Source organism: Ammospiza nelsoni, chromosome 18 (assembly GCF_027579445.1).
Source record: "Ammospiza nelsoni isolate bAmmNel1 chromosome 18, bAmmNel1.pri, whole genome shotgun sequence".
Taxonomy (NCBI): domain Eukaryota; kingdom Metazoa; phylum Chordata; class Aves; order Passeriformes; family Passerellidae; genus Ammospiza; species Ammospiza nelsoni.
Genome location: NC_080650.1, coordinates 11,546,223 through 11,574,140, shown reverse-complemented (window position 1 = coordinate 11,574,140; position 27,918 = coordinate 11,546,223). Strand labels below are relative to the sequence as shown.

Genomic DNA, 27,918 nt, shown 5'->3' with positions numbered 1-27,918 from the left:
GGCGGCGCGGCGGTTTCGGGGCGCAGGCCCAGGGCAGCGGCGGAGGCGGCGGGACGCGCTCCGGGGGCCGCCATGGACGTGACCGGGCCCGAGACCGACTGGCGCAGCACCAACTTCCGCCAGAAGCTCGTCAGCCAGATGTGAGTGACAGCCGCGGGCTCGGGGATGGGTAGGCCGCGCTCGGGCCTCGGCTGCGGGGCCGCCCGTGTCCCGGCCGTGCCCGCTGCTCTGCGGGGCTTTCCGGGCCTGCCCTGGCTGCCTGGGCTCGTACCCGCTCCCCGCTGTTTCCTCCCCCAAGCCTGGCCCTCTCCTGAGCGGCCTCGTTGCCGGATTTGCCCAGAGCCTGTGCGCGGTAACCGGGACCGGTCCCTGATTTGATTTTCCCGATTCTCCTTCTCCTTCACTTTCCCCTTCCTCAGCAGCACCGATTTCCTACCCTGCCTGACACCGTGTGGTTTGGGGCTGTGATTTTGCCAGTGTCCGTGATGTTGTGAAATTCGGCACATTCAGCCCTATGAAAATCACTGTTATTGGGTTTGTGTCTGGCTTTTGGGGGTGAATATGAAATTAAAATGCTGGTGGGTTAATGTGAAGCTCAGCTTGTTGCCTTTTCAGTTTTCCTTTGTGAAACAATTGCTTTCCTTGAATTACTTTGCTGCTCTGCAGGCTTTTTCTATATTTAAAGGTTCTTCTGCTCCATGTAAGGTGATGGGCACAGAAGGCAAGCACTGTTTGTTCTTTCTAAACTAATGTTGGAGTGCTAATTCGTGTATTTTGGAAAGCTTGATATTCCTTTCAATATCTAAAACTGGGCTGGTTTTCTATGACAGATGAGTAGTGTGAGTGTTTGTGGGTTTTCTACAATTAGGGTGCTGTTCCAAAATTAAACTTTTATAGTATTGAAGGAGTAGGATGATGTTTGTGTGTCAGAGCCAGCCAGACTTCCTTGGTGCTCACGAGGGATGTTTCACTTTCTAAACTTTCTGTAAAGTCATTAATCTTGTTAGATTAATCCCTTCCTTCCTCTCTGTTCTGCTGCTTTGTCAAAACAAGCAAACAGGAGTGCCCTGAGTGCTGTGATTTGAGGAATAAACGTGAGTAAGCACTTGCAAACCCAACACAACCAAACCTGGATTTGTATTTGCCCTGCAAACTGCAGTGTGGTTTCTCTAAGCAGCAAACAATGCTCAAAAATGTTTCAGTGGAAGTGCACAAAAAGGGATTAAAAAATTACTGCTACTGACCAAAAAATCTTTAATGCCAAATGAAGAGATGACAGTAATCCTAAACTTTTAATACATGCCCTCTATTTGTTTTCTTTTACACAAGTGCACAAATGTCTCTGTATGATTCATGTACCTTTTATTAGATGTTGTGACAGCTTTTTTTTGTCACATCCTTGTTTTACAGGATGGATCAGATATTTGCATTCATGGCCTTGTTTAAAAAGCAAGCAAAACTGTTACTGGGATGGCTGGGATGAGTTGTTACAGTGACTGCAGCAGGCTTTAAAAGCAATTATTGTGAGTTAGGTATCCAAAACAGCCTGGCCTGGCTCCATGGGGCTCTTGGGATAAGAGGAATGAGAAATAAAATCAATGCACTTGCTAAAACCTGGAGCTCTCCATGCAGCAAGTTCCTGTTTCTTTCCAGAAAGAAGTTCCAAGTTCCTGTTTCTTTCCCAGCTTTGTCATTAGAGGCTGATGTAGTAGGTGGAAGAGGGATGTAATTAAACATCTGGTGAATCACCTGAAGGTTTTTATAATCTGTGGGAAGGTTGTTCTGAGCAGTTTGGGAAATAAAGTCTTACATGTGTGCACATCTTCCAGCTCATCCTGCAAGCAAGAGGTGACACTTGTCAGGATAAATGAACATTGAAAGCATGAAACAATCACATAACTCATTTTGCATTATCTGAGTAGTTTCTGAGTTTTGGGGCAGCCTCTGTAGAGCTGCTGGCTCTGGGTGTCTCCATTTGTTGCAATTCCACACTTGGGTTTTCATGACAGCCCCGAAGTTTTCTGGGCTTTGGCTTTGTCTGTCAGGAGTGATGCTGTGAGTGACCCTTCCCGTGTGGGCAGTGGGTATCTGAGGAATCTCTCAGTGCTCCAGGTGCTTGGTTTGCTTGTGGACATTTGAGAATTGTGCTTTTCATGTCCTGGGTCCAGCACTGGCTGCTGTGGGGCTGCAGGGCTGAGCAGAACTTCCACACTGGAGCAGGACTGGGAAATCCTGAGCTCCAGTGGCTGAGGCTGAGGGGCACCTCTGCCTTCTCCCAGGGTGTTCCAGGAGCCAGCAGTGCCGTGGGAGTGTGGAGAAACACTTCTGCTTGCAGGGCACCCCTTTATCCTGGCCTTACATAGCTCCAGTACATTCTCCCTTCTAAAGGCCTTTCATGCACATGCCTTTGGATGTTGGTATTGCCTGAAGGCCAGGTCTGATCTGGGCTGTAAACTCACTCTGAGGCTGTGTGAGCAGGGAATTGTGCTCTGATGCTCCCTGGGATGCTTTGGGAGGTGCTGGCCCTGCATCTCCCTGTGCTGGTGTGATTCACACAGCCCTGCTGTGCTCTGCCCAGGGAGGGAGCTGGGGCCCTTGGGAAGGAGAACATGTTCTGCAAGATTTTTGTTAGACCAGCTGGCCTGAGTGAGAGCTTGCACATATTTGGGCTGGAAAGAAGCTTTGTGAGAGTGGAGGGGGAATTCCTGAAGCTGCTGTTGGTGCTCAGTGCTGCATCCTGTGAAACCACAGCTCTGAGTGTTCTGCATGAAATCAGATTTTTAGTGCACATCTACACATTTAGTCTACATCTACACATCTACATTAGTCTACATCTACACAGCTCTGGGTGTTCTGCATGAAATCAGATTTTTAGTGCACATCTGCACATTTCCTAAGTGCTTACCAAGCAGATGGAGGCTGAATTGGTTGGTACCTTCCCATGCCCAAAGTTTTGTAGAGCTGGGATTTCTGCAAGGAATGTGCTCTGTGCTAAAGCTATGACTCTTTTTTAGCTGACTTCCATAGTCTTTTAATGTAACTGTTTTTATGTTGATTGCAGTTAAATATGCGAACAAGGAACAAGTTGTGTGGTTTTGTTTCCCAGTCTAAACCTTTATTGGAATTCTAACAGACAGGACATTTTCAGTAATGCAGATGTAGCCACAATAATACATCTTCCATGTTCTGTAATGTCAAGAGGAGATGATTCATATAAAAGCAGATAATTTATTTGCTTTTTGGACTTTTTTTTCTTTGCTTTGTGGATTTTTTTCAGGTTCCTGATACCATATTGATCACTGTCTCTATCACATCCCCTAAGTGCTACCTTACCTGTTACTTTCTTTGCTTCTCTCTGTGCAATCTTTGTCTTCTCTTTTTGTCTGCTCAGTTTTCAGTGCTCTCAACATGAAAGGCATTCTCATAGTACTGGGACTGGAAAGTTCAGGAGGATTCAGGGTAGTGTGGATTTAGAGACAGCCTTTCCAAAAAGGAAAGTGAAAAAAAGGACTTGTTAATAGAGAATTGGGTGTAGTTTCTTCCTCCACAGCAGAGCTCCTTTATCAGCAGTGCACTTCAAGGCTTGTTTGATGGAGGAATAGTTGCTCTGCACTATGTTCAGATGCTGCTGCAGTTTAGGAAAGCTTCATACACAAACAGCATTGTTTTGGTGGCTGCCAGACCCCACAAAGGTTCCCATGAGAGCCTTGCAGCAGGTGCAGTGTTGGGTGTGAGCTGTGACAGCCTAAGCTCTGCATTTTAAACATCTGCTCTTCTCTGCTGAGACTGTCCAAAGTTTAATAAGATTTCCTTTTTTTTTGGTAAACCCTTTTGATTTAATCTTCTTGCAATCTAAGTCTAATTTTCAAAGTTTGCTTTTGCCAAGGCATCCTGTTGGCAAATCTCTGCTGTTAACCAGGTCCAAAGTCCATCTTTGTCTGGTGTTCCCCAACATTCCAGCAGTCATTGAGTTGATTCAGAAAGCTGAACCCATTTACCCATTCCTGCTGCATGGGAGGTCACAGAAATTCAGGGGAAATAAAGCAGTAGTGTCTCTTCAGAGTGGCTGAAACTTCCAGGGCTCACTGACCTGCATTTAATGCTGGGTAGCTGCTCATGCAAGGCAGTCACCAAGAAATAACATAACTTTGATATGTTAATTGTGAAGTGAAAGTATTTCCTGATCACTGGTTTGTGGAATTGAGACTGTAACAGCCAGGCTGCTTTAGAAAAGAACAGGTTTTGCAGGGAGGTTTCTGAGAATGAAATTCTCAGAATTTCAGAGGATTGGAACAGGGCTTCACCTGGCCGAACTCCTTGTTTTGGGATGTCTTTCTTTGCATGTTCCACAGTGAATTAGTTGCTGCTCTTTGATGTGCTGCAAATGTCCCTTCTTTTCATGTCCCTGCCACCCTGCCCATGCTGCAGCTCCTCTGTCCCCAACCCATGCTCCCCCTCATTGTCCTCACTCACTGGTAAAGCCTCTGTGCCTTTAAACAACATTTTTTGTTTTATTCCTCCACCTTATGTTTAGAGAACTCTTTTGGAAAACCCTGATGCTAGGAAGCTCAATCTCATTGTTTGCCAAACATGGATTACATTAATCCTGTCATTTAGTTTTTCTCAAATAAACAAGTGCTGGTATTTTGTCAAAATAATGCATCAGGCAGTAAAATAATGACTTGTTTAGCAGTTGGCCTTGAATTTCTGCAAAGAATATTTGTGTTGCTTATTGGAAATTAGTTGGCTTTTTTCTCCATTATTTATTTGAAGAAACTTTATAAAAGTGGCAGTTTTAAGTAATATGTGGTGGATATTCGAGTTTTTTGTTTGTTTTTAATCTATAAATGAGAAAGGGGTAAAAAGCTGTTTCACAGACCTTTCTAACTGCAGGAAGTATTTGTAATAGCCTCAATTAAAATCCAGCCTTGTTTTTTTTCCTCTTCTATTTTTCAGTGATGAAGCCATGAGGAAAGCTGGTGTTGCCCATAACAAATCTAGCAAAGATATGGAGAGCCATGTGTTTATGAAGGCCAAAACAAGGGTAAGGCTCTATTTGCTTCCAGAAGTTATTGGGTGTCAGAAGTTTGTAATGAATTGCAGAAATAGCAAAGCCAGTGCACTTAAGAATACAGATTTATGTGAAATTTTGATTTTTATGTGCTGCTTCTTTTACCTTGAGGGGAAGTGAGGAGTGGTCTCTGTGAAAGTCTGGCTGTAATTACAGTTCTACACTCTTACCAAATCATAAACTTCTTCCCTGGAGCTTTTATGAGAAATTGGAAAGTGTTGCTGTCTCCAAACAAGTTCTATGTTTGAAATAGAACTTTTCTTGGTGAAAATGTTACAATGCTGATGCCACAAATCTGCACCCACTGCTGGCGTCCTCCTGATGAGTTATTGCATGGGTTTGTCTCAGCCTCTGCAACTTCCTACAAATTATGAAGCACACTAAGAAAATATTTCAAAGAATATTTGTCTTTTCAATTCTGACTCTTCTGTCATGTTAGTTTTCCAAGTTATTAATTTACTTGTATTTGTAATATGAATTCAGCTTTAAAAAGAGTTACTGCAGTACAAATGTGACATAATTCAAGGGCTTAAATAATTCAGTATGCAAATAAGCAGGTTCTGTCCTTACAAAAAAGGAATTGTAGTGGATAAGAAGTGGAGAATGTATGTTGGTTTGTAATATTTGCATATTGTGGTGCTGTTAGTGTGGCTGTCAGGGAGGTTCTTTCCTGGGAATTTTGTGGTTTCTTGGTGTTCTTTTACCATCAACCACAATGACGTGTTAGTGAAAATATTCCTGGTTTGTAAACAGACAGTTCTTGGTATTGAACTGCTCTGAAAAGCCCACACACATTGTGGAGTAAAATCCAGTGTGTTGAGGAAGAATTCTGAAGAACCAAAGTGTAATGGTTATTCTGTTTTCATTTCTTATGCTAAAATACTCATTTTTCACCTCTAGGAGGAATATCTTTCTCTTGTGGCCAGGCTCATTATCCATTTCCGAGACATTCGTAAGTAATTTTTTACTTTTGGTTTTATTTTCTTCTCAATTGTGGTTTCTCATTGAATCATCATAAAAGAAAAGTAAATTTTAGGGCTGATTCTTAAAAGTTGCTTTAAAAATCTTCCTGTAGTATGCATGCCTAATTTATAAATCCTATTTCTTTTATACAACATCTATAATTGAAAAGTATTTGAGAAATTATTTAAACTTGCTGCTTTTCCTCCTTCCTAATTTTTTTCTGTATCTTTGCTTCTTTCATATTTTTAAATAGCATTCTGATTACCAAATTGGCTTAGGTTAATGTATTTTATTAGAGCTACAGTAGATAGTGGGGTTTTAAAATTACAATGTGAATATATTTCTTGTAGAGAGTATATCCAGAAGGTCAATGTGACACTGTTAACAAAGATGATTCATCATTTTTTCTTTGCAGACAATAAGAAATCTCAAGCCTCAGTCAGTGGTAAGAGTTCCTTTTCTGTTGTTGTTTTCTTCCTTGCCATACTCTCCATTTCTAAATAGAGCAGCTTAGACATCAGGGCTGTGGTTACTAAGAATAAAGCATCTGTGTATTGCCTAGCTGGGATATTAAATGCATTAAATGCTGCTGGAGTAAAGGAAGGGGAGCAGGACAGGGTTGGGGTTGTTCAGTGCTGAGGGTGACAGGCTTGGCCAGTGCTTTGGGTGTAACACTGCAGGCTTCTTTGTGCCCCTGTTTGTACTTCTGTTAGCTCACAGCAATCAGGCTCTGAAAGTACCAGAGTGGTAAATAATCTCCTGCTGAGCAGCCCAGGTTCCTGCCTGTTGGCTGCTGTGGCTCCCCAGGTGTTGCACCTGAGGCAGAAATATTTGTGGTGCCGTTTGCCGAGCTTAGATCTGATCCTGGCTTCTGCCCCTGCGCTCACTCTCACTGCAGTGGGTGTCAGGGACATGGTGTGGTGCTGTGCTTTTATCCCTCTGCAGGGCAAATGTGCAGTCTGGGGTTCATGAACATGCCTCTGGCCTGCTGGGAATTATTTTATAAGTATTCTTGAGAAGGAGGTGGTGTGTGTTCTGTACCTGGTTCATATTGCTTCTGCACCCTGTGTTGTGTTTTGGCCTCTTGAATTGCCTTTCTCTCTTTAATTTCACTTTTCTGTGTGCCCAGCATTCAGATGATGAAAACTGTCTTGAAAGGCACTGAATTTATTCAGTGCCTAATAACAGTGATATTAGAGGGGGAAATGTATAGCAAAGTCCATCCTCTACTCTGAGCATTGCTTCTGTGATTGAGGAGGAAGATCCACAGTGGGACTCTCTTGGTTTTTGAGGTTAAAAGCTTTATATCCTCATGGAGTTTTGTTGGCAGTTTGGCTTGACTTGTGCATCAAGTTGGAGATGGCTAATAAGTATTTAAAATCTGTGTGGAACTTCACAACACGGGAGCACTTTAAATCATCCTCACTCTTTACAGAGAGGCAGAGATGTGCCAGAAGCCTCACAGGCAGGGCAGGGAATCTGATTTTGTCAGGATATTGGGTCTAGTTATGGTCTGAAGTTGCCAGAGCAGAGAGTGGATGATAGAGAGCGGGGGATTGTGGAGAATGGCATGGCTGGCTGCATTTCAGTGTCTGTTTCCTTTGCAGATCCAATGAATGCCCTGCAGAATCTAACTGGGGGTCCTGCAGCAGGGGCACCTGGCATGGGCATGGCCTCCCGAGCTCAGGGGGCACCGATGAGTGGCATGACAGGCCTTGGTCCCATGGCACAGCAGATGAGCCTCCCAGGGCAGCAGCAGCCTCCTGGCACCTCAGCCATGGCCCCTCATGGCATGCCTGGTGTCTCCACAGCTACTCAGCAGAGTAAGTGTTCACTTTGCTTCAGCCACTGAGGTTGTTGGATCAGCTTTGCATAATAAGGCCTTTCCCCAGGGAAAGGGTGCTGAAGAGATGTCACACTAAATGTCACACTAGATGTCATCCTTCTGGTTAAATCAGCCAAGTGAACTCAGAAATAATCGATTTCAAGTACTGCTACCTAATTGGATAAATGTCTTCCTTAGTATAGCCAGCACAGTGTAGCTGTTGTATGAGAAAGTTCTTTCATCATGCCAGCTTCAGAGCAATGTTTTTTTCAGAACATTGTTTTTGCCTGTGCAGACGTGTTCCCACGTTTTCCATGGTAAGATGCTTCCTGCTGCTGACCTCAGTGCACATTTCTTCCTGCACATTTTTACTCTCTACTTACTCTCAATGAAGGGAGAGTAAATTACAAGTTGGTAGTACAAAGTGTAATTAATTCTGCTGTTAATCCATTTGAGGAAGCAGAAGTGTATACTGCTAAGGAAGGACATTAATAAATCTCGCATTATTTGGGTATCATATTTTAAGTCCCGTCTATCTTCTCTTCAGCCCAGCTTCAGCTGCAGCAGATAGCCCAGCAGCAGCAGCAGCAGCAGCAGCAGTTCCAGCAGCAGCAGGTGGCCCTGCAGCAGCAGCAGCAGTTCCAGGCCCAGCAGTCAGCCATGCAGCAGCAGTTCCAGGTGCAGCAGCAGCAGGCGGCGGCCGCGGCCGTGGCGCAGCAGCAGCAGCAGCAGCAGTTGCAGGCTGTGCAGCAGCAGCAGCAGCACATGCTGAAACTGCAGATGCAGCAGCAGCAAAACCAACAGCAGGTGATGGCAAACAGCTCCCATGGCAAATGTGGTGATGGGTGTGCTGGTTTGAGAGGGAGCCAATAGGAGATCCCAAGTCAGAACTGTGATTTAATGGGGAAATTAAAATTAAATGTAGTAGTACAAAACCATTGACAGAGTGAGACCATGCCCTGCCCCCTGTGTGTCAGGGCGGTGTCCCAGCCCCATCCCATGGGGGCTCAGCCCTCCTGCAGTGCCAGCTGTGGCTCTGCTGCAGCAGGGATCCTGCACAAGGGGGGAGTTTTCCTCTGCAGCTCCAGGGCTGCTGCAGATGGGCCTGGGCTCCCTCTGGCCATGCAGGGCAGCAGAAAGCTGCTCCTCTGGCAATGCAGGGGGCAAAGGCTGCTGTGCTGTGCCAGGCTCAGATTGGATCCAGGCAGGAATGCTTGGCTCCTCCCCTGGGCACAGCATCTCCCCATGGGATGCTGGGATTGGATCAGCCCTGCAGGGACACTCAGTGGCCATGGACAGCAGAGATCTCCTGGAGGGAGGGTTGGCTGTGGGAGAGATAAAGAGCACTGCCCCACCTGGTTTTAACAGATGGGGATAGAATACAAACATTTGGTTACATCTTGCATTGTAACCTAAGACAATCAGTTTCTTGTCAGGTGAGGCTTGGCTTGTGTGGAAGTATCAGCTCTGCCTGTTACTAACACATTTCCACTTCAGGGTAGGGCTTCAGCTTAGATTGGCAGTTTAACTGACAGCAGTATGTTACATACTGGAGGAAAGGCTTTAAAGATGTTTTGTTGCTTTCTTTTGTCATAGCAATAGGGAATTAAAATCTTTGTCTCTTTCTTTTTATAAATATCAGGCTAGTCTTTCATTGTGACAGAAATTGGGAAAGAATAGCCTTTGAATTACTGTAGCAATAATGGCTGTTTTGTCATTGTGTGACTAATGTGTTGCCACTTTTGTTAGGGGGTGATCACATTTGGAAAACTGTATCTGAGGCCATTTGTACAAGAGAAGCTGATGGACTTCACCTTTGCTTTTTAAAGTTAGAGCAAAGCCTGTCATGTTGAAATACAGAGTATTTAACCGTTGAGGGTTGAGATGCATGAGGGATGAGTGGATAAAAAGGTTAGGCTTTCCTCTGGGCTTAAAACATCAATCTGATATATTAGGATTCTGTTTATTTTTGGTTTATACTATAAAATAACTCTCCTGTTGCATTGCTGGAAGCTTTAACGTGCTGTCTTTTCCTGCTTTTCAGATGCAGCAGCAACAGCAGCAGCAGCAGCTGCAGCGGATTGCTCAAATGCAGCAGCTGCAGGCAGCACAGGTCATGCAGGCACAGCAGCAGCAGCAACAGCAGCAGCAGATACCACAGCAACAGATACAGCAGCAGGCACCTCAGCAAGTCATGCAACAGCAGATGCAACAGATGCAGCAGCAACAACAGCAGCAGCAGCAGCAACAACAACAGGTTGCTCAGGCACAGCAGTCTCAGCTCCCACCACAGTCCCAGCCTCAGCCCCAGCCCATGGTGTCTCAGCCTCAGGCAATCTCAGGACAAATCCCCAGCCAGGTTATGCCTGTCACTCTCACACCACAGCAGTTAAAAGCTATGCAGGTAAGGGCTAGAGACTAGCTGATGTTGTTTTGTTATGCCCATCTAGAGAAATAAAACATATATCTGACTCTTGCTGATAATGAAGTAGGAAAACCATAATTTGTTATGATACAGGGTGTTTAAAGGTTTATATCTGGGCCTGCCAATAGAGAACAGTTTTGTACCTAAGAGTTCTGGAAATCTGTGAAAACTGCAGCTAATATTTAAAAAATAATCTCTTGTCTTGTTCTTGAATGGACAAGTGAAAAAAAGGAAAAGAAAAATACTCTGGTTAAAGAAAAATGACCTCTATGCAGTTTGCTTTTCTAGAACATGAGCAGGTACTGGGGAGTGTTCTAGACTGCAGCCAATGTTTGCTCTCTGCCATGCTGGCTTTGCTTCTGCTGCCATGTTGGGAGATTTGGTCACAGTTTGATGTGCTGTTGTTCCTGCCTTGAAGAGAAGGTGGGCAGGACAATAGTTCTGTTCTGTTGAATCTCTTGCTGGGTCAAAGCTGCAATGGTGCAGCTTTTTGAAGTGTTAGAGTCATTTTTATCTGGGCTGCATAGGTTACTATTGAACCAAAGCTCAGACCTGTTTTTCTTTGGGCCTTACTGGGGAGGAATGGAGTGTCAGCCACACTTCAGAAATGGATGAGTTGATGTCTCCACTTTGTGAAGTGACATTTAACTACTCCCAGCTGAGCTAGAAGTAGCTAAATGTCATGATTGTCACAGTGACAGATGTAATGAATTTATAAACATTTGCAATGCTGGTCATTGATAGGCTTGCTAAAAATTTAAGTGCCTATGATTTTTATTCATACGACCTAATAGTAGAGGTAAGATGTGCAAGAAGTTGTTGAACTGGTTGTGCAGTCTGTGGGAAAACTATTCTAAATGTTTTAAACATGGGAACATGTTTTCACAAAAAAAAAAATTAAAAACTTCAGTTGGTGAGGCTGGTCTTGTCTCCATACCCCTTTTAATGGGCATAGTCAATGCAGTTGAAACAGGAGTGTCCTCCCCTGCTCAGGTATGCATTTTTACTTTGGGTTCTGTTGTCATCCCCCAGGTCAGAGCCCAGCTGGTGCAGCAGCAGCAGCAGCAGGCAGCAGCAGCAGCAGTGCAGGCAGCTCAGGCCCAGGCTGCTCAGATGGGAGCCTCAGGGCAGGTAAGGGCCCAGTGTCACAGCTCCCAGGTGTGCCAGGTGCATGCTGGAGATGAGCATGGAGTGGGGTTCTGGTGGTTCCTGGTGAGGGGTCTGACACTGCTCATCCCCTCCATGGAGGGGGTGTGGATTTCTCTGCTGTTTCTCCTTTGCCTGGAGTCAGAGGCAGGATTTCATTGCCAACCTCTCTGTGCATGCTCTCTGTCCCCAGTAGGTTCCAGTGTTGCCTGTACTGACACAGGAATGCACAGATGGTCTCCTGTGGGCACACTACAAGTCTGACTGTTGGTACCTGGAGTGTATCACCTCTTCTTTCATTAGACTCTCCTAGGTGACTGCTGTGTTGTGTAAACTGATTTCTGTACTGTGAATCTTTGCCTGCTCTCTTTAATCACATGTGATTTACCTTCCATCTTCATGTACTGACTAGAAAAAAATAGTATAGATGATGAAATCTCTCTGCACTCCCCTTTCAGTCCTTTCATCTTTCATTTTCTTCTGAGTGAGATGGGCAGTAGATCTAGATGCTCTTGTTCTGGGTGTGAATTGTGAAGAACAAATGGTGTGTGTCACAAGTGCAGAGTTACATGGAAAAAAGAAAAGTGCTGGGTGAAAGCTTGTTGTCTAACATGGTTTTCTATCCTGCAATACACCTGCAGCCCCAGTGGTTGTTTCTTGATGTGTGTCTGGTGTGAAGGAGACATAGGGAAAAAATGGGGAATGGCTTGAGCTGAACCTCTTATCCCATTTTCCACAAGAATATGGAAGTCTTGTGTGGCTTACCTGTGTAGTGTTTGATATTGAGGCATTTACAGACAAGGGTAAGTACAAATATCAGCACTCTGTAGATGAAGAGAGAGGCAGACAGATGAAATGAGGCTGACTGGGACTAATGGCAGAATTCTTTATGCATTCCCAGCCATTCTATGGTTTTCAAGCTCCATTTCCATTCAGGGCACAAGTCACTTTATAGATTCAGTAAGAAGCTTTTTATGTGGGCTGTGATTCTGCAGTGAACACCTCCCAGGCTTGTACCAGGGACAGTGTCTTGTACCATGGTACCTCTCAGCTGGCCACATCCTTGCTGGTGTGACCACTTTCTGTTTCTGAGTTTCTTCTTTGGCTTGTGTCAGTGTAACACAGGATGTAAAGCTGGACAGTGGTAAGTACAGCTGGGACAGTGCTGGCAGCAATGCAGAATTCTCTTCCTACAGCTGAAATGTGAATTAAAACTTGTTTGTTTCTTAAATAATTTCCAGGTGGGAGCTGCAGGGACTTAGGCTGACTGGAAGGAGACACTGACTTTATTTTCTTGTTCCTAACTTCAGTGGTGCTCTTTTCAACTCTGAACAGATGGATTGTGTTTATGTAGAGTCAGCTGAATTCCTGCCCCTTTAGTGGCTTCATGTGCCAGTGGCTTAACAGCACAGTGCATTTGGAAAGCTTTGGGTGATGATGACATGGTTGACAGCCAGTTTTGTATTGCAGCTTTATCCAGTCCTGTGTGGGGATTGCTCTTTATCTGCCACATGTGGAGTTTGGGATATTCCACACACAGGTTTTACTCCACTGATGTTCATGCCAGTGCAAGATGAGTCTGCTAAAATTCACCTACCACTATGAAGTCCAATAACTAAATGGGTTTCTTGTACTTGTCTAAATATTTTCTGTATATAATAGGTTTAAGATTGTGGCTGTATATAATATTACAATGCAGCTTCAGTGTTGAGAGTAAGGATTTCCTTTATAAGAAGACTCTTTTAAGGCTAGATTTTTGCTTTCTATTTAGTACATTTTTCAGTAGCATCAGCATTTTTAATAAATCTGCCTTGATTTCTTTATTTGGTTCAGGGAAGTTTTTTTTAGAAACAAAACCTATCTTAATCTTTCCTTGTTACATTTAAACTTAGTCTTTAAGGGCTTTCAGACTGGGAATTTTGCTTGCTGTGGCTGCATTTTTCCTTTTCCATAAAGTTTCTGTAAATCCTTTTTACATAAAAGCAAAAGCAGTGCCAGGTTTAAACATGGATTCATGTGAGAAATTCTCTGAAGTTATAAAGACCCCACAGAGGTCAGTGTTACCCTGCTCCAGTCCTTGTGAGCATCTAAGAGACCTACACAGAATACATGCAGCACCAAGGAAAAAGATCTGTAATCAACTGCAGTTAAGTGTGAGTAAAGTTCAAGTTAAGTATGAGTAAAGTGAAGTCACTGCAATTCCCTCAGGTGCTCAGGATGCAGAGTGGCTGATGCTGACTGAAAATCTGAGCTGCCTTTGGCACTGTAACACATGTGCTCACCAGAAGCAGTGTATTTATGGGCTGCTGAATGTTTGGATGTTAAATAAAAGAAAGTTGCAGGTTCTGGATTCTATTTGTTCTATTCCAATTAATTTTTATCAAATAATGAGGTTTGTAGCTTACTTTGGAGGGAGATCCTCTTCTTGCTCTCTGATTTATCTCAATTTACAGGGTCTGGAATTTTACCTCATAACAACCAATTTCACTTGTGGAGGAAGATATGTGTTCAGTTAAAATCTTAAAAGTACTTCAACATTTCTGCTTGTGTTCTTATTTTACAAGAAGAGTAACTCCTTTATGGACATACTGCTTTGGAATCCCATTTCCTGACTCCTTTATCAAGGGGTCATGGGTTTTGTAAATATAAATGAGCTGGAGAATGGGGGAAAATAGTTTGCTTTTGTTAAGAGAGTGGAATTGGTGTCATTTTATATATGTATTTCCTTTCCAGAGCACACATTTAAAAAAATACAAAAAATCCTAACCCAAAATTGGAAGCATGTGCACTCATTTGACCAACCACAATACTATAAACAGCTGAAAACCTTGAATTGGAGTTTGTCATGCTGGTGTTCAGTGGTTTGCCAGACACTTAACCTGTGAATATTCTTCTAATTTCCTTTGCCTCAGTGGAAGTAATGTAAATCTTCACTTTTTGGTGGTATGGCTTCAGAAACTTGCCCAAGATGGGACATGTGGGTCACCACAACCTGCCTGGGATTGCACAGCTCCAGAGATCTGTGTGCATTCACCAGGGTCTGAGATGGGGTGATTGTGCCTGAAAGGATATTCCCCTCCCACCCCAGCAATCCCCCCTTTTATTTTTGGTTTTGTTAGGGTTATGTTGCTTCACCAGCTCTCATGTTGACACTGTAGCTCTTCACTGCACTCCTGGCATCCCTGTGCTCCGTGGCACTGCTGGGTTGTTGTGTTTGCTCTGCAGCTGCTGCATGCTGTGTGTGCATGTGTGTGTGTGTCTGAGGCACCCCCTTGTTCCCCTTTGAAATCCTGTCTCTGACCATCCCTCTTTGCTGGATGGAAAGGGACTGCATTGCTCTGATGTTGTCAACTAACAGCTGTGCTGAATTTGACACTGTTTTCTTTATCAGTTATTGCTTTCTTTTTTCAGTCTTGCTATGTTGTATTTAATTTTATTTATTTTTAACAATTGTAAGCACATGCATTCTTTGACTCTAGAGATGTGTTGCTGGCTGCTTCAGTCCATTTACATAAACCCCCAGCAGGAGTGCCCCAAACCCTTTACAGGAAAGGAGACTACATTAGGTCAGTTAGGATTGTGTAGGTTCCTTTATGTAGGGAAAAAAGGTAGCTCAGAGAACTTTTCTGTAGATATTTGAAGCTCCAAAGAGAAGCTTTTTTACTGATAAATGAATCTGCTAAAGCTACCTGAATACTACCTCAAATATATGCTGTATTTGCTGTAAATTCTCAGTATGTGGGGTAATATCAAATTTTAATTAGCAGAGGGTTATATAGATATAAAAAATTAAATCTTTGTGGCTCATGCAGGCTGATGGTTCTGAAAGGTACTTTTAGACACTGCAGAGCAGCACAGTCCCAATACTATTTTAAAATAAAAATTGATTCTAATGCTCACCTTTATAATTTACCCTAAATTATTGTACTTTAGGGTGTGCTCACTCTATACAGCTGGAGAATCAAAAAGCTTGAGGAAGATTATGGACTCAGAAAAATTTAGCATACCTTAGTAGTAGAAGGTGTGCTTCTGACAAATACAGAAGGTGTGCATTTGGCAAATACACATTTGTCAAAATTATGGTAATTAAAAAAGTATACTTGACTTATTGTATGGGTTATAAAAGGAAGGAAATAGATTTTTCAAAGCTAGAAGTCCTTTTTGTCATCTTTGGCATTGTTATAGTGGCACAGGTTGGGCTGGTGTGAAATTTGCTCACTGTGGGGCAGTGCACTGCCAGCTGCTGCTGAGCTGTGTGACAAAATGTCCTGTGACAGAGGGGACATGGCCAGCACTGCTGAACCCTTGGGGCCCACAGTGGGGAAAGCACATCAGAAACCTGTGGCATTATAGAGCTTCTTACATGGAGAGCTTCTGACAGCAGAGAGCTTATTCCCAAGGATTGGAGAACTTACTTCCAAAGATTGGAGAACTTACTTCCAAAGATTGGAGAACTTATTTCCAAAGATTGGAGAACTTATTTCCAAAGATTGGAGAACTTATTTCCAAAGATTGGAGAACGTATTTCCAAAGATTGGAGGACTTATTTCCAAAGAAAGATTGGAGAACGTATTTCCAAAGATTGGAGGACTTATTTCCAAAGAAAGATTGGAGAACGTATTTCCAAAGATTGGAGAACGTATTTCCAAAGATTGGAGAATGTATTTCCAAAGATTGGAGAACGTATTTCCAAAGATTGGAGAATGTATTTCCAAAGATTGGAGGACCTATTTCCAAAGATTGGAGGACTTCAAGATGTCAGGAAAAATTAAGGGAAAGCCCTTTATGGAAATGACAGGATAGTCAGCCCCTGAGCCATGAATCGGGCTGTCCATGGGCTCTGTCAGGGTACCAGGGGTTCATGAGGTGCTCTCTGAAGATGGAGAGGAGGAGTGTAAGAAGGAGTTGCATTTCCAGGCCAGCAGGGCAGCTTAACCCTTTAGAGAAAAGCTCACTAACCTCCCCTCCCTGCTCCCCCTCCCCAGTCCCCGCAGGCTGCATGTGCTTCTCATCCTGCCAGTGCACTGCATTTCTTGTTTTGCGATTACTTTTGTCTGTTGTCCCTCTGTCCTCAAAGATGATCACCGCACCCCTGGCCCGAGGCGGGATGCAAATCAGACCACGGTTCCCGCCTGCCCCCGCGGTGCCGGCTCCACCTCCAAGCTCCGTGCCCTTGGGCGGACAGCCAATGCCACAGGTATTTACTGGGTCACAGCCTCGGGCACAGCTGCCCTGCCCGGCTGCTGCCGCTCAGGCAACGGGAATGGGCACTTGCGCATCAAACTGTGAACTTGCTGCTGTACTCAGAGTGTTGGTGTGGTTTTTGTGGATACTTTTTTATTTTAAGTGCGAGGTTTTCTTAGGATAGCAAATAAAGCTTTTTTAAAGTGGGGTAGATATTTATTTTAACATTTAAAACTTTGCCTGTTGGGACCCAGGATATTCCTCTAGCTGCCCTGGAGGACTCAATACCCTGGCAAGGGGCTTAGACACCTTGGCACAGAGTCACAAACACCTGTGCCTTTGATTTTAGCCCATGGAAACAGTTACCAACTTTGTGTGAAGAGTTACAAGCCATAAGAGTTTGAGTAGAATGATAGTTCATTTGTCACAGGGTGAAAAAGTAGAATTTTGGGGATTCAGAATGGGGGTTCTAGAGGCAATTTGAAGGAATCTGGGCATGTCCTGTCTTTTTTCTCCTTCTTCTTGTCCTCCATCTTCTGCTGTCATGGTGACAGTTCTGGATTGGTTTAGAGTAGAGACAGACTGTCTGACATAGGTGATGGGTATTGGAAAATTATTGTAAATAAAGTACAGGTAGTTCTTAGTATAAAAAGCCAACACCACCCCAAGGGCAGGGACTGTGCCACAAACTGACCTGCTGGACAGATCTCAGCGGGTCAGAGAAGGAATGTAAAGATAAGAGAAAATAAACAGCCTTGAAAAGCAGAACCGAGGAATCTCGACTTCTTTGGTCATGGGGCTGGGAAAAAGAAACTTTCTAACACCTCAGGAGCCATCTCAACCACAGAAACCTGAGATGTGCTGTGTTCAGAATTGATTCAAGCCTCAAATTACAGGTCCACACTCCACGAGTGTGCATCTCTGAGTGTTGCAGGTCAGCACTGCAGTGTCCCTGGCTGAGTTGTGCCCAGGACCTTGCTTGGCCTATGTTCATGTACAGGTGATTCTTGTGGTATTAAACCTGGCTCATCCAGTTTGAGCAGCTTTGGCATGGCATCAGGGACCCAGAAGAATTTGAGCTGTTGTTTTCTGGCAGGCTGGCAGCTCCTATCCAGCTGCTGCTGGAAAATGCACCAGGTCAGAGCACTTCATTTCCTCTCAGGAGTTTGCAAAGGCACTGACAGTGACCAGAAAGATTCTGCAGTCCCAGGCAAACACATCTGTTGTCATTTCTGCTTGAGGATGGATGCTCTTTTCAATCCAGGACAGTGTGTATGTTAATTTACACAAACCCCAGCTCTAGCTGTGGAGTCAGAGGGGAATTTGTGCTTTGATCACTGTAGCAACTAATATTGACTGTGATAATCATCTCCCATTTGAAATATCCACAATATTTGAGGCTTTCTCATGGATATTTTATTTTTGCTTCTGTTTAATACTTGACTGATAGCAAAAGGCTTCTAGTTACAATATTATATCTAGTTACAAGTTATATTATATCTAGTTACAATATTATATCTAGTTACAATATTATATCTAGTTACAATATTATATCTAGTTACAATATTATATCTAGTTACAATATTATATCTAGTTACAATATTATATCTAGTTACAATATTATATCTAGTTACAATATTATATCTAGTTACAATATTATATCTAGTTACAAGTTATATCTAGTTACAAGGCTTCTATCCACAATATTTGAGGCTTTCTCATGGATTTTTAAGTCTTAGTTTTGCTTCTATTTAACACTTTACTGATAGCAAAAGGCTTCTAGTTCAGGCATTCAGTGATGGGGTGATCTTTGGGCACTGCCAGTGTCACTGAGGAGCTCTGGCTCCTGACACCAGTGAGTTCCTCATCAGAAATGTCTCAGTAGCATGCCAGGGAGTGGGAAGGTGATGTAGAAGCTGAACAACTGGTCAAAGCAGAAAAATAAGAGAAATTTTTCATGAGCAATGATTGTAGTGAAAATGGTTCTGAAGCAGGTGCTGGGGTGAGTGAGTGGTTCATGGTTTACTGCAAATACTTGACAGCTCTGGACCAGCATGAATCTCTGGCATTGTCTGCCAAAACACTTGGTTCAGGCTCTAGGTAGATTAGAAATTAGAAATGTTGTCTTTTACATCTCTTAATTTTATAAAATGCTAAACTGCTGCTGTCTGCTGGGTGTAACTTCCTGCTCATCAGAGCCCTTGCAGCTGTTGACAACAGGAGTGAAGGGCTGTAGCAGGTATGTGGTTATTGATCACTCATTTAAGAGCATCAAAATCCATTTAGATGTGCTGATAGGTAGTTCAGGGTGTATTTTCTCTTTAGAAAAGAATCTTGGTGTTGCACTGAGGAAAGCTTTTCAACAGAAGGACCAGATATGATATCAATACCTTGTGGCTATTTATTTTTACCCCATATAACAAAACAGTCTGGCCTTTTTTATCACAATACTCATTAGATTCTCCAGTGAGTTTATTTGTTTGGTTGGGGTTTTCTGCTTCTTACAGTCTTTTCAAACAATACAAAAATTACTGATATGAGGTTTTATTCCACAACCACCTGGTGTTTTGATTTACAACAGAGCCAGAACTGAGAGCCCTTCCCAGCCTTATCTCCTGAGTCCTGTTCTGTGCCTGAGACTCAGCAAACTGGAGCTGGAACTCACAGCTGGCTTTATCTTCCAGGACAGTGCTCTGAGCACTAAGCTTTGGTTTAGTGGGTGTAAATGCAATCTTTTATCATGCAAGCCTAAGTTCCTTATGGGCAGGACTTCAGAAAGTGAGAGTGTGTGTCATGATCAGGTCACTGTAGAGGCACAGAGCAGATTGATGCTCATGGGCTGCAGTAGCTGTCCATGGACATGATTTACGTGCAGAAATTCACATCCCTCAGTGAAAAATGTGTGCTTGGGTTTCCTTGTGTCTGCTGAAGATGCAGGGTGTACAAATGAGCACTAACCATGGCCCAACTGGAGCTGAATGCATTCAGTGGAGTTAAAACTCTGGAGCAGGGGAGTTTTTGTCTTTTGGGTTCATAGCTATTTTTGTAGTGTGTTTGTTTGTTTTTCTTATTTTTTAAGCCTTCTTTTTACTCAGCTGCAAAGAGCATTCCCTAGAAGTTGAAACTTCATTAAATTGTTACAATCTTAACCTTTATCCTACAAACAATGTAGAAACCTAAATCTGAAATCATCTTTAAACTTGTTCTGAAATGATGTAGCCAGTGAACTGCTGTCAAATAAAACCAAGACAGTAAGTTCAGAACTGCACATTTCTGAATGCACGTTTTTGAAAATATCACAATTTTGCTTACTGTTAAGCATTGGCCTTTGCTGTTCTGAAATGAAGGTGGCAGAGAGCAAACCTGGAAAAGAGGAAATCTGTTTGCCTGTGCAAGTATTTGGATGAGAAGGGGTAGTGCAAAAATTGCAATTCATCCAGTGCTTTTGTGCGCAGTAAATGCTGCATGTCCTTTTCTTCACTTTTCTGCAGCATTTGTAAATTAATGTAAATAATATCCTTGGTGCTGAATTACACACAGCAACTTAAATCTGGCAGAAAACCTAATGAGATATTTCTCCTTCCTTCCCAAAACACAAGGATTTAAGTGTTCAGAAGTCCTTTTTGTAACCAATTTGAGACACTTAACAGGGACCTGATTTTCAGGAAGACATGAACCATTCCAGGTGGTGTTAGTCTGACTTGATGAGAAATGGGTGCAGTATCCATAGGGGTAAATTCCAAATCCCTTGCTGTCTGATAGCACATTAAATGGGCTTGTGAGGGATCAGGGAATGCTCTTTGCAGTGTCCATCCTTCCTTCCACACATGGTGTCTGCAGGAGGCAAACTGTGCCTTTCAGCCTCAGAAATGCTTTTCCAGCTGTTGAGGAGAGATGTGCTGGTAAAAAACCCACCTCCTTTGGAGAGCAGAAGCCCAGGCTCTGTAGTTTTGCTTATAAAGAAAAGGAAGATATTTAATTTCAGCCTCACTTGTTCCATGTATTAATATTAACTTTGTGTGAGAGGTTGCAAAGGTACTGGGGTTATTGAAGAATAAAAAAATCATAGTGTGTCAGGCTGCATTTGGTTTTGAGCTGTTCTGTAATGGGTGACAAACTGGTATCTTCAAGATGAGTAGTTTTACACTGAGCTGGGGTTGTTTGTGCCTTTTTGGAGGGGAACATGACCTTTTGCATGGCTGCAGTGTGAGGTACCAGGCAGAGCAGCTCCTGTTGCAGTCAGTGTGTCCATGCAGAAGCAGACAATGCAATATTTTTCAGTGTGCTAAATATCTTGTCCTCTGCATACAGCTGGGTTATTTAACAAGAGAGTGAAGGGCACCACCAGTTTGCAGTGCCTGTGATGTGCCTGGGACTTGTGGGTTTACTGGAACCTTCCCTTAAAAATGGTTTAGACTGAGGGAAAGAGTTGTTAATTCCAAGGTGTTCATCAGTGACTTACAGAATGGACAATGGGTTAATGAGCCACAATCTTTGCAGGCTAATTCCATTTATCTTTGTATGTCCTTATTTATAGCCTCAAGTCATAAGAACTCTGCATGCTCCTTAAACAAATGTGATCACTCAATACCTGCATTACTGTCCCATGCCTCTGCCATTGCACAGGTTTTCTTGTTTGGTTTTAAGTGATTAAGGGGAAAAATGTGAATTAGAACAAATGTGAGAAGTTGCTCAAATTTTAGTGTTCCTCTGGCACTGCAGGGTGTACAGAATAAACTTGGTTGTTTGGTGCTGTTCTGGAATGCTCTTACTTGCCTTTTTGTCCTTTAGGCACACCTCATCATTCTCCAAAGGTCAGAAAGCTGCTTCATTTTTATTCCACCCAGCTGCTCAGTTTGGAGTTTCTATCTCAACCCAGATTTTCAGAACTCAGTATTTAAACAAGATGTTGGTGATTTGGCTTCCTTAATTTTCTTTCTTCCTTCTTCCTAAAGAAAACCAGTTGAGAAGCTGCAGAGTCTGACAGACCTTTGAAGGCTGTAATTAAAATGTGTAAATAAGGAGGGGGTTTTGACTTTTAATTATCAAATGGGAAATGTCTTTTCTTCCTGCTCTTCTTTAGTTCTAATAAAATACAGGTTTTTCACATTGCACTTCTGACATTTTAATTGCAACATGATGGTTTGGGCAGTGAAAAATAATTGTTATGCAGTTAATTCAGGTTATGTGCAGATTTAATGGTCATTTCTACTAAGTTGAAGTTGATAAATTTACTGCCCTGAGAGCTTCAGGAGTGATCCAGGTGGGAGTGTCCTTGTGGGGGGAAAGGAAACTAATGCTTTCATTTCTTGTAGGCCTGAGGAACACTTCTCTCCACAGGTAAAGCCTTGTAGTTAGGTTCCCCTGCTCTGCTCCCTTTGCTGTTCCTGATGGTGTCTGTTCCCACCCTGCAGGTCAGCCAGAGCAACATCACCATGATGTCCTCCCCATCTCCTGTGCAGCAGGCTCAGACTCCCCAGTCCATGCCTCCCCCACCTCAGCCCCAGCCCTCTCCTCAGCCAGGCCAGCCAAATTCCCAGCCAAACTCCAATGTCAGGTGAGCCCCACTGCAACTTCTGGTCCTGCCACAGGTGGGAGGTTTTCAGAAATATTCAATAACCTTACTCTGCTTCTGTTGGAATGAATGAATGTTAATACCAGCTCCACTGGTGAGACTGTGCTGAGTTCACTCTGAAAAGTCACATTTTACATAAAGAATCTGTGTATGAAATCTCACCAGGGCAGAACTACAGGCTGCCATAATGATGCTTACTAAGTGTCAGGACCCAGGACATCCCTCTGGCTGTCCTGAGCAGCCAGGACCCCTCAGAGACCCTGGCACAGAGCCCAGAACACCTGTGGGTTTGATTATGACCCATGGAGCAAATTACCAACCTTAGATGAAGATCTGCAAGCCATGACAAGTTAAGTAGAATGATAGTGAATTTATCACAAGGTGGAAAAGTAGATTTTGGGGTTTTGGTATGGGGGTTCAGGAGGCAAGATGGAGGGAACTGGGTGTGTCCAGCCTTTCTCCTTCTTCTTCTTGGCCTCCACCTTCTGCTGTGATGTTGGCACTCACAGATTGGTTTAGAGTAGAAGCTCACTGTCTAACATAGGTATTGGAAAGTAATTGTAAATAATGTACACCTAGTTTCTAGTGTAACACTGAATGCCTCTGACTGTCATGCTGAATGGACCTTGGCAGGACAGGAGAAAGAGTTTTGTAGATAAAATACAATGAACAACCTTGAGACTGAGAAATGAAGAGCTCTGACTCTTTCTTCAAGCACTGGGCTGGGAAAAGAGACTTTTAACAATCTCAGGGTCACTGACCAGCTAGAGATCCCAACAACTAAAGTCATATCTGCTTCCAGGCTGAGGATCCTTCCTTGTCAGGTTCTGACAGGTTTAATTTATGTTTATTTTCCAGCTCTGGCCCTGCTCCATCACCCAGCAGCTTTCTCCCCAGTCCCTCTCCACAGCCATCACAGAGCCCAGCAGCTGCACGAACACCCCAGAACTTCAGTGTCCCATCCCCAGGTCCTCTCAACACTCCAGGTAAATCATCTGAGAGCTGTGCTGCACTCCAGGGCTTGGGCTGTGTTTTGGGAACTGTGATAATTCCTGGGAAACCTTTTGGCACAGTGTGAACTTCCAAGAGCTCTAGGTAGCAGCTGGTATTGCAGGTAGTGAGCAGGTCACACACACCACATAACAGAACTGCTTGGATTCCCAATCAAAATCCACTGAAACCTCTTTTCTCATCACTGAACTATCCAGTGGGTTTTTCTGACATCCCCAGTCTTTGAAAAAAAGAATGATACTTAATTTAATGGAGCAAGTTTATAGAGGCATAATGATTCCGTAGTTCCAACAGGAAGGAACGCTTAGTGACACTGTGCAGATGTAAAGGACAAAACCACTTCATCCCAGACAGCACTACAGTTCATCCCAGGCACGAGGCTGCTTTGCTCCAGAGCACCTTCCCAGGTGTCCTCTGGCACTTGGCACTTCCCTCCCAGTCAGAATAAGCAGTTTGTCACTTCCATTCATGGTATCACAGACTGGCTCCTTCTCCTACCACTGCTGTGTGCTTTGCAGATAGGGAAGGACCCACTTAACAAAAACCACTGTGAATTTATTTTGTTTATTTTGTGTTTAAAGCATCAGAGTGAAAGCAAAATAAAGACCTAGAAAATGGGTATGTGGAACTTTGCAGAAAAATATGTATTAAGTGGGAATTGCTGTTCTGCCCATAGGACATGTTATTTCTATATGAAAACTTGAGGTTGGGCAAGCACCTAAACTATGGAGGGCATCCAGTTGTAGATTTGGATATTTGACATGAGCTACACTTTGAGAGTGCCACATTTCAGATCAAGATTAATTAAGAGTAATGTTCTGATAAAAGATAAAAGTATCTTTTATCACCCTGTGACATGCAGTCTTCCTTTTTGCCAGGAAATCCAAATTCTGTCATGAGTCCAGCCAGTTCTGGTCAGTCAGAGGAGCAACAGTACCTGGAAAAACTCAAACAACTTTCAAAATACATCGAGCCGCTCCGGAGGATGATCAATAAAATAGATAAAAATGAAGGTGAGGTTTCCTGAATTTGGCCATGCATTTACCTGTGTGAGCTCTCTTATCTGCTGGGAGGAGCAATACTTTGTCTTTTGTGGTGACTTCTTTTCCAGGGATTTAAAGTGTCAGAGCTGTTCTTTCTTGCTTCTAACTAAAGACTTTAGTGTGAGGAATGGGCAAAACTCTTATCCTTAAATTCTCATCAGTTTTTTTTTTTTTACTTCTGGTGGTTTTGAAACATGTAGAGTTCATGCTTTGGATATACTTGGGATTAGATGAAAGATCTTTAATCCTCACTACTTTCTTTAGTATTGGCTCATGTTTTCATTTTGACTGTATCTCTGTCTGCAAGAATGGAAGCTTTTCTTGTAGTCAGTGTTTGCTTCTCACACTGTTTCAGACAGGAAGAAGGACCTGAGTAAAATGAAGAGTCTCTTGGATATCCTGACAGACCCTTCTAAACGGTAACTGTTCCTGTCAGCTTTCCCAGCTGGGGCAGAAATCTGCTGTTGGCCCCAGCCCTGTTGCCAGAGGCTGTCTGGGGCTCACACAGCAGAAACTCCAGCTGAGGTGCCTGTTTGGTGGCTGATGTGGATGAAATTTCTCCTCTCCCACAGGTGCCCCCTGAAGACGCTGCAGAAATGTGAAATTGCTCTGGAGAAGCTGAAAAACGATATGGCTGTGGTATGTAATGCTTTGTGGCAGCAGAGATAAGCAACTCATTCCAAAAGGTGTTAAGACTTGGCCAGGATCATTTTTGCAGTTTTTATTACTCATTTTTACAGTTTTTATTACTGAGTTTTACTACTCAATGTTGTTAAAACTTCAAGTAAGGTTGGACAAAATAAGAAAACAGAAAAAATGGGCAAGCATGTACTTTCGTGTAAGTTGCATCTTTTGAATGAATTTCAATTTCTTGTGCTCTGTGCAAAGACTTGAGTAAATGTTTCTTTGGACTGTGGCTAATTTCAGGACAGCCTTCCTAAACCAAAACTGCCTATGGTTTTTTTTGTTTACTTCCTCCCTTAATGTTACTATGTACAGTTTTGAGAATCATTTGCATTGGAAGTTTACCGCTATAAAATTTTTCAGACTCCACAGTAAATATTTCTATTTTTGGTGATGATTAAAGCTTCTGTTGTGTTTCAGCCAACTCCACCACCTCCCCCAGTGCCCCCCACCAAGCAGCAGTACCTGTGCCAGCCCCTGCTGGATGCTGTTCTGGCCAACATCCGTTCCCCCGTGTTCAACCACTCCCTGTACCGCACCTTCATGCCGGCCATGACGGCCATCCACGGGCAGCCCATCACGTACGTACCCAGCTGCTCTGAGTGGAGCAGAAATCCCTCTGTGGAATCATTCAAAGGACAGATGGGTTTGTGGATTCCTTTTTTCATGTCTGGAATGTTTAATGATTCCTTTTGTGGGCTGTGTTGTTGTACACAGGGCCCCCGTTGCTTCCCCTCGGAAGCGGAAATACGAGGAGGATGAAAGACAGACCATCCCAAATGTCCTACAAGGAGAAGTTGCAAGATTAAATCCTAAATTCCTGGTGAACCTGGACCCTTCACACTGCAGTAATAATGGCACAGTTCATCTCATATGCAAGCTAGGTAAGAAGGAAGGGGGAGGTGTGCACTCTGGTTCCTCCCTGGGGTTCACAGGCTAGAAATCAAGCTCAGCTATGCACTACCAGCCTCCTGTCTGGCAGGAAATGCTCTGCCCTGATGGAAGTGTGTTTGCCTTTCAGATGACAAGAATCTTCCAAATGTCCCCCCACTCCAGCTCAGTGTTCCAGCAGACTATCCAGATCAGAGCCCTCTGTGGATAAAGAACCCCAGGCAGTATGGTATGGCATTTGTGTGTGTGCCACTAGTGGGGAAGTGTGAACACTTATTTTATTTTAATGTTTAAATATGATTTTTACAACAACTTCCTTTATCTGTTACCTCTTTTTTCTCCAGCAGCCAATCCCTTCTTGCAGTCAGTGTACAGATACATGACTTCCAAACTCTTGCAGCTGCCAGACAAGCATTCAGTCACAGCTCTGCTGAACACCTGGGCACAGAGCATCCGCCAGGCCTGTCTGTCTGCTGCATAACAGCTCCTGCTCATGCAGCCAGGAGGAACCCTCAACAGCTGGCCAAGACCTTCCACAAGCCACTGCAAAACCACAGCATGGGAGGTGACTTCAGAAGAAAGAAGCCTTATGGTGTTTTGTTCCTAGGTTGGCAGGTTCAGTAGAGAACCTGAGGTTAGACTTAGCTTTCATGCTTTCTATCTTCTGCCTCTGTGGACTTTTGCCAGCATTTTCAGATATACAAAATGTGTATATATGGTTCTCAAGACTGTATTTAGGATGAGTTTTTTATTGTCTTCTTAGAGAAGAAATTATTTGTGGACTTCCATCAGGGAGTCTGGTATAAGAGGGGGTAGGGAAAAATGTCCTAATTTGCTTCAGAATTTGCTCCATGCCAGTATTTCTTTCACACTGTATGTTTTGTGACCTGACACTGCCCCAGAAATAAATGAGCTGCAACTCAGATGTGCTTGCAAAACTTGCCAGTGGGTGCAGGAAATCTTTGTGACTATGAATTAGCTTTGCCCAGAAATGGGATAAATAACATCCTTTATGGCATCCCTCAAATACGTGAGATAAATCTGCATAATTATGCTTGAGGGTGGGAATGTGGAACCAAACAGAGCAAAAAAGGTTTAATTTTATAAACCCTTTTGTAGCTTATTTTAAATGCAACTTTGTATAAATGGTTTTTGGTTAGCATGGACCAGGTTTCTCACCCCAGCTGAGTAAGATTGATGAGAAATAAGAGATCCTGATGTGCACACTGAGTTGCTCTGTAAATTCACTAAATGTGCACATAAAGATGGGGGAACCAACAGCATAAAGGCCAAGTGACATGATGAGTCCAGCAGGTTTGTTGCTGCATTTCTTCCTTTCAGATTCCTTCTGAGGCACCTGGCTTCCAGTGGGAGTTAATGCAGTGCACTGAAAGTGTTTCTATACTACATCAGTTTGTTTAAACAAAAAAGGCAAAAAAAACATCATCTCAGGAGTGGAACTGACAATTAATCCATTGTGCCTTCAGCTGTGGTGGGCACTCAGCTCAGTCAGCAGCTGCCTTAGTGTGGGCACTTTGAATGAAAACACTTACCACATGTAACTCTAATTTAATGCATTTTTCATACTTCCCCATGTGTCCCAGTTGGTCCTTCTTGAGTTCCCGAGGTGCAGGAGAATTTCAAATATCAGATGTTTCAATTATATCCTGCCCCACCTCTCTGTATGGTGCAGCAAACCTCAAAGAGTAGCTGGGCTCTCTTACAGTAGTGTCAAGAAATTGCTGTGACCTCTGTAAATCCATGTGGTGTCATCAGTTCTAGGATGTTTTTAAATGTGGGTAATTAGTGAGCACTGACTGAGGCAGCAGAACGCTGTCAGGATTTTGTACATGAGCTAATGCATTATCTGTTTGTTTCTACTGTAATAAATTTATTATTATTCCTCTGTTGGATGCTGACATTGCACTGCTCCTCCCCTGTTAGGATACCATGGGATGAGGGTTGCTGTGTTCTGTGGGAAGTGCAAACTCACAGGCAGTGAAGGTTAGGGGACAAAACCACAAATGGCTCAGTGTCATGCACCACATCCTTCCTGTCCTCAGTGAACTGGAAGAACTGGTCAGGAGGTCAGTGATGATG

General features: G+C 43.4%; 1 protein-coding gene across 1 annotated transcript; it reads left to right on the top strand.

Annotated features, from left to right (window-relative positions):
• Nucleotides 1-3: 3 nt before the first annotated feature.
• MED15 (mediator complex subunit 15) lies at nt 4-27,737 on the top strand. Its single transcript, XM_059484932.1, has 18 exons — nt 4-140; nt 4,957-5,044; nt 5,972-6,023; nt 6,450-6,479; nt 7,642-7,857; nt 8,407-8,666; nt 9,904-10,263; nt 11,317-11,415; nt 16,508-16,627; nt 22,029-22,171; nt 23,048-23,175; nt 24,079-24,213; nt 24,599-24,662; nt 24,816-24,882; nt 25,348-25,508; nt 25,645-25,811; nt 25,949-26,047; nt 26,163-27,737. The coding sequence occupies exons 1-18, from the start codon at nt 73-75 to the stop codon at nt 26,297-26,299; spliced, it is 2,394 nt and encodes a 797-aa protein (XP_059340915.1). The 5' UTR covers nt 4-72; the 3' UTR covers nt 26,300-27,737.
• The last annotated feature ends 181 nt before the right edge of the window (nt 27,738-27,918 follow it).